The 6,000-nt window shown below is 44.2% G+C and overlaps 1 protein-coding gene across 1 annotated transcript in view; it reads left to right on the plus strand.

Moving 5' to 3' along the window:
• The window catches only part of LOC140716290 (immunoglobulin mu heavy chain-like), a 115,233-nt gene extending 109,233 nt beyond the window's left edge, over positions 1-6,000 (plus strand). The window contains exons 9-12 of the mRNA XM_073028892.1: positions 2,334-2,636; positions 2,722-3,039; positions 4,331-4,645; positions 5,300-6,000. Coding sequence (XP_072884993.1) covers positions 2,334-2,636; positions 2,722-3,039; positions 4,331-4,645; positions 5,300-5,685 — 1,322 coding nt within the window. The 3' untranslated portion in view covers positions 5,686-6,000. The remainder of the gene's footprint in view (positions 1-2,333; positions 2,637-2,721; positions 3,040-4,330; positions 4,646-5,299) is intronic.

The raw sequence follows: 6,000 nt of genomic DNA on the forward strand, positions 1-6,000 counted from the left end.
CTGTCCTGTCAGATTGCTTCTGCTTCAGCCATTTATCTCTTCCATTTATCATCTACCAGCTTTCTACTTCATACTCCCTCCTCATTCACACCCTTTTCCCCTCACCTGGTCTCACCTCTCATCTGACAGAATGTATTCCTCTCCACTCCACCCAGCTCTTATTCTGGCTTCTGCCCCCTTCCTTTCCAGTACCGGTGAAGTCACTTGGCCCGAAAGATCGACTGTTTATTTCCCTCCATAGACACTGCCTGACTTCCCGTGTTCCTCCAGCATTTTGTGAGTGTTGTTCAAGATCTCCAGCATCTGTAGAATCTCTTGTGTTTCTGGTTGTCCATACACTCATTCATTTGTGTACATTGTTGCTTCAGTGTGACTCAGATCCCAATTCCAGTTTCCTTGGCCAGATTCCCTCCTGTCTGACTCCAGTCAGCAAGAACTGGAACCTGTTTTTCACCCAGTGGCTGTGAGGCACGAGGTGATGAAGGTGAACGGGGCAGAAATTCCAAATTGACTCAGTCAAAGGACGGATGACCCTTTGATAATGTTGGGCACAAGACAAATTGGTGAGACAAGACACAGGGGTCTACCCAGTCTCCTGTCCAATCTGACATGCTTTGTGTGTAATTCCTGGATCAGACAAATTGCTAAAGTTACATTGATCCACGTGCGGGACACTGAATTCAGTCCAAGAGGGAAACTCAGTAATCCCAAGGAATGTCAGAAAGGAGAATGTTTTGTTAGAATTACACAAGCATTGATAGAATTATATGCTTCTTGTGGAATAATTCAGCAATAAGTGGAGCGATCATGACTCTGTCAGGTTTTATGACAGGATCACATTTCCCAGGGACTGCTGAACATCAAGACCAGGCAGATATGGGACCGAACTGAGAAACCTGCCAAAACACGTTTAACAACATCACAGTGCTGATTAAACTGGGATTCACAATTCCGTTACCCTTCAGTGTACACCGAGGTTTGCAGATTTGTGATATTACACAACAACAATGATCATCTAGACTACACAATGGACTTTCTGTTTTAAAAGAAAATTGCTCATAAGCTTACTGACATGAGAAAGGTTAAGAAATACACATCATACTTTGTCAGATGATCCATCCCAGTCAGACTGGACAGTGTGTGTTACATCTGCTCTTTCTTCAGACAAAGACACTGACTCACAGTCTCACTGAAGGACTCAACCATGACACAAACACAATCAGCCTTCACACTAAATGTCAAAGAACAAAAACACCCACGTGCCCGAAGGTGACCGAGTGTGTAAATGGTGTACACAAAGTGCAGAGAGCTGCAGTGTACGTGAACTGAAGATCGTGCATTGGGAGACGGCCTCAACAACTTCACACAAAACCGACACTAACCCAGAGGACAGGTGACCCAACACTTGATCAAAGAGCTGTTTTATTCACTTATCATTTCCTATCAATCACTGATCGCTCTGGAACTGAGGGACTTGCTGCCTCATTCCTGATGGTGATTCAGATTCAGCCATGTTGCTGCAGGTCTGGAGTCACAGACCAGCCGGATCAGATGGGACTTCTCTCCGGAAGTTATCACAGGGAATGAAACTACAAATACCTCCGTAGACATCTTTCTATTCCAAAAAGCATTGATGAATTGAATTTAAACCCCCATCCACCAGTTTGGGATTTGAACCCATTTTGCCAGTTCATCAGCCCAGCAACTTAACGATACACTCTGACCATGGCTGCTCATTTCAAGAGAGACAGAGGCTTCAATGTTTGTAAGCACGAACACTAAAATCACAGGCACCAGCAGAAGCAGTGCAGGTGTATGAGGGAGCAGAGTTGAAAGAATACGATGTTTTCTGAAGTTTGTGTTGGTGGTGATGGTTGCAGAGATGAGGAGAGGCACAGCCACAGTAAGACTGTAATGTCGGGATGTGAAGTTATTAAACTGAGTGAATCCCAGGCTCAGCCCAGATGAAGAAAGGGATTCTCATTGATTCACAGTGTTCATTGTTACTGATCAATGGCACTGAGTCTCCAAGCAAAGAATATACTGAGCTGTGTCTCTGCTGAGAAATCTGCATGCATCTCTGTCTCACAGTGAACCAATTGGTACAGTTATTAGAAAGGGATTCAAAACCGAATTAGCACATCCTTTGTTCTGATTTTCTTTTCTGAATCAATACTTACAGGAATATAAGACACGTGATACAGTCCTGGGTGTTTCTGTTATTCTGTTTGCATTAAATGCAGCTGACATGTACTGATGATCTGTCTTGACCTAACACAACCAATAGAAAGATCTCCAGTAAGATTCTGAGCATTTCCATTTCTAATCCACAGAATTGTCTGTCTTTATTCAAAATCCTGACATTGAAGAGATGTGGATCGACAAGACTGCTACCGTGAAGTGCACGGTTCTCTGTACAGATCCCGAAGATATCCACATCTCTTGGCACGTGGGCGGGAAGGAGAAAACTAAAGGAATTCACACCCATCAAGCGGAGAGGGACGGGTCCCGATACAGAGTGCTCAGCGAACTCCAGATCAGTGTGGAGGAGTGGTTCAGTGGGGTGGAGTACGAGTGCTCTGCTCAGGTATCTCCTTCATCTACCCGAGTGTCAGCACGGACCAATAGTACCAAAGGTGGGTTAGAGACCAGCAATTAAATGGCCAGCATTAGTTACCTGAGTCAAAATGTTTGACATTTCCTGTTCTCTGTCTGTTCCAGTCGAGATAAGAAGTCCCAAGGTCAGACTGCTGCCTCCACCTCAGGAAGAGACCAAGAAAAGACAAACGGCCACACTGGAGTGTGTGGTCTCTGGATTCTTCCCGGACCAAATAAATGTCATCTGGGAGAAAGGCAGCACCGTGATCACCTCCAACACCAGCGCTACACTGACCGCTCTGGAGCAGGGGTGGACTTTCAGAGCCAGACACTTCCTGACCGTGAATTTACAGGAATGGGAGACAGAATCAGTCTTCAGCTGTACAGTGATTCATCCCCCCTCCAACACCCGTATCAAGAAGCAAGTGAAGAACGTCCAAGGTAGGGTCCTGGTACTCACCCCATTATCAAAATTGTTTACATTGTGCTATGAATTCAAGGTCAGCACTAAATCACAGTGTAGTTCTGGTATAGTTATTTGAGGGAACTGATAAAATTCCAAGTATATTTATTATCAAAGTTTGTGCACCATATACAACCTTGAGATTCTCTTGTTGCAGGCAGACACAAAACAAAGAAACACAATAGAATTCAGAGTCAAACTTCCAATGTGTGAAAAAGAAAGAATGAATTGTGTAAACAATAAAAAAATTCAAATAAACAATCCACAGAACCTGAACCGCAGAGTCCCCTGAAGTAAATCCACAGCCACGTCACCAGTTCAGCACTGCAACCGGTCCAGGAGACCGATGGCTGCAGGCCACGGCCACGGAGCCAGGTTCAGTGCTGAGGTGAGGGCAGCCTCACAGAGTAGTGAGCTGAATACCGGTTTGTCCATTGACTCAGCTTCAATGCCTTCATCTTTTTAATCTCGCTTGGCACTTAAATTGGCCAATCATTGGTTTGTTTACCGATCTCAACCAACATAATCCACATTTTCACCATAGAAACAATACTATCCCAGAAAATACTTTCATAACTGGAGGAGAATCCAGATCATTTCACTGGACAGACACTCTGGAAATCACTGATACTCATCTTCAAAATGCTCCCTCCCTCGGCCTTTGAACATAATCCCAGCCTCCAATTAGTGCCTCAGTTGTGACTGAATTTCCAGCAGAGCAGCTCTCCCTTTGCTCCTGTGTGGGAATAGTCAGCCTGGACAATGTGTAGAAGCCTCTGGAGGGCGGCTTGAACACACAACATTCTGACAAAGCTGCAGCAAATGTTAGTTACACCTAACAGAGAAAAAGAGTGCATTTAATATTAGTCACAAAAACTGAATGTTTCTCATAGATTCTGTAATATGAATTCTGTATTTTCTGGAAGATTTTCACGTGATACTTTGCTCTATTTCCTGTTCCACCAACACACTCTGAAATACTGGGAATTTTCTGTATTTGTTTTAATAAGTGGCTGGAAACAGTTTAAGTGACCATGAAACTGCAAATACAATGTAAGGAGCCAATCCTGTTCATTTACATTCCCTCAGGGTGTTTACCCTGTCTGCTCAATAGGGAAGATTTCTTTCTTCACCAATGTAGATTGGTCTCATCTCCTCTTGATGGGACTGGCAAATCATCAACCAGAGACAAACAGAAATGCTGGTCTTGTCAATAAGAAATTCATCCATTGGGGAATGGGGAAATAATAATTGTGACGTTTCTCCCAGATGAATGTTCAGACACTTCAGTCACTTTAAGCAAACCTTCCTTCGAAGAGATCTGGACAAAGAGGACAGCGACCATTCTGTGTGAGGTGGTTGACAGTGATTTACAGGGATTCAGTGTAACCTGGCAGGTGGACGGAAGGAAGAGGGAAGATGGGGTGAGAACTCTGGGTCCAGACAGCAACGGAGATGAAGACAAGATCACCAGCAGACTGACAGTCCCTGCTGCAGAGTGGAACAGTGGGGCTGAGTTCTCGTGTGTGATAGAGGACGAGAGTTTGCCAACACCGGTGAAGAAATCCATCAGGAAGGACACAGGTACGTGTGGACAGAATTCAGTGTGAGTCCGATCTCAGTAATATGACATATTTATCACCATCCAGCACTGTGATAGACGATAGAAAATGAGAACAGCAGCAGGCCATTGGGTCTCTCGATCTGCTCAACCATTCAATCTGGTCTCAGCTGATCATCCAAACTCAATCAATATTCCTATTTTCTCCAGATATCCTTTGACCCATTCGCATGAAGAAGTACATACAACCCATTCTTGAATATATTACATGATAATTCTTCAAGTGCTTTCTGTGGGAGAGAGTTCCACAGGTTCTCACTCCCTCTACACGTACACAGCTGAGACTGCCACCCCTGCTCCAGGGGAGATGGAACAAACAGCACAGGATGATGCAAGTCCAGGGGCTGAGTTCCACTTTCTGTCGAGTTGCTGTGTTCAGCGACTCCCATTGATTGAACTGAATGGACTAACCTCACTGGAAGAAGTAAAATGCAGCAGGTTCAAGATTCCCACTCCACAAATCCCAATGATGAGCAGAAAGGGAAAAGCCTTTAGTTTCAGATAAAGTGAAGTCTCTCAGATTTAGAAATTGTTCATGTTGGTGCAAGACCAGAATGTGTTGGGTAAGGAGGGAGTTACTGGAAGATTCATTCTAACGGAGATTCTCTCTGTTCCAGGTGATGTTGTGACCCGTCCTCAGGTCTACCTCCTCCCCCCTTCATCGGATGAGGTAGACACCGATCAGACTGGGACCTTGATGTGTCTGGTCACCAAGTTCTCTCCCGCAGACATCTATGTGGCCTGGATGGCCAATGACACCCTTCTGAAGACAGGGTTTGTGAACCAGCCGGTGACCAAGGACCCCAGAAGAGGCTGGAACACAATGACCAGTCAGCTGAAGGTTTCTCCTGAGGAGTGGAAGAGCGGCACCACTTTCTCCTGTGTGGTGGGTCATGAGTCGCTCACAACCAACCTGTTCCGAAGCATCAATAAATCTCACAGCAAACCAACCCTGGTCAATGTCTCACTTGTTCTGACTGATAGTTTTAAATCTTGTGTGTAATACTGCGTGATTCAATCCATGAAACCCTAGTTTTGTTAGTTTTATGATTATTAATTATTACAGAGGGTTATTTTGCTGATTAAAACATGTTTAAGATCTGGACCTTTTAAAATAACTAAGAATAAAATTAAGATCAAGAACCAAATTAAGGAACAAACATGATTCACCTCAAATCTCTGAGTTTGTACGTACATCCTAAGACCTTCTTCTGCCATGTTTGAATGGATTTCAACCCTGTGTGGGACTGCACAATGTATTAAATCTCTGTTTGTGTCAATGTACAGATCCAAGTGCAATAAATATGATTTGAAAATG

Source organism: Hemitrygon akajei, chromosome 25 (genome assembly GCF_048418815.1).
Source record: "Hemitrygon akajei chromosome 25, sHemAka1.3, whole genome shotgun sequence".
Lineage (NCBI taxonomy): Eukaryota > Metazoa > Chordata > Chondrichthyes > Myliobatiformes > Dasyatidae > Hemitrygon > Hemitrygon akajei.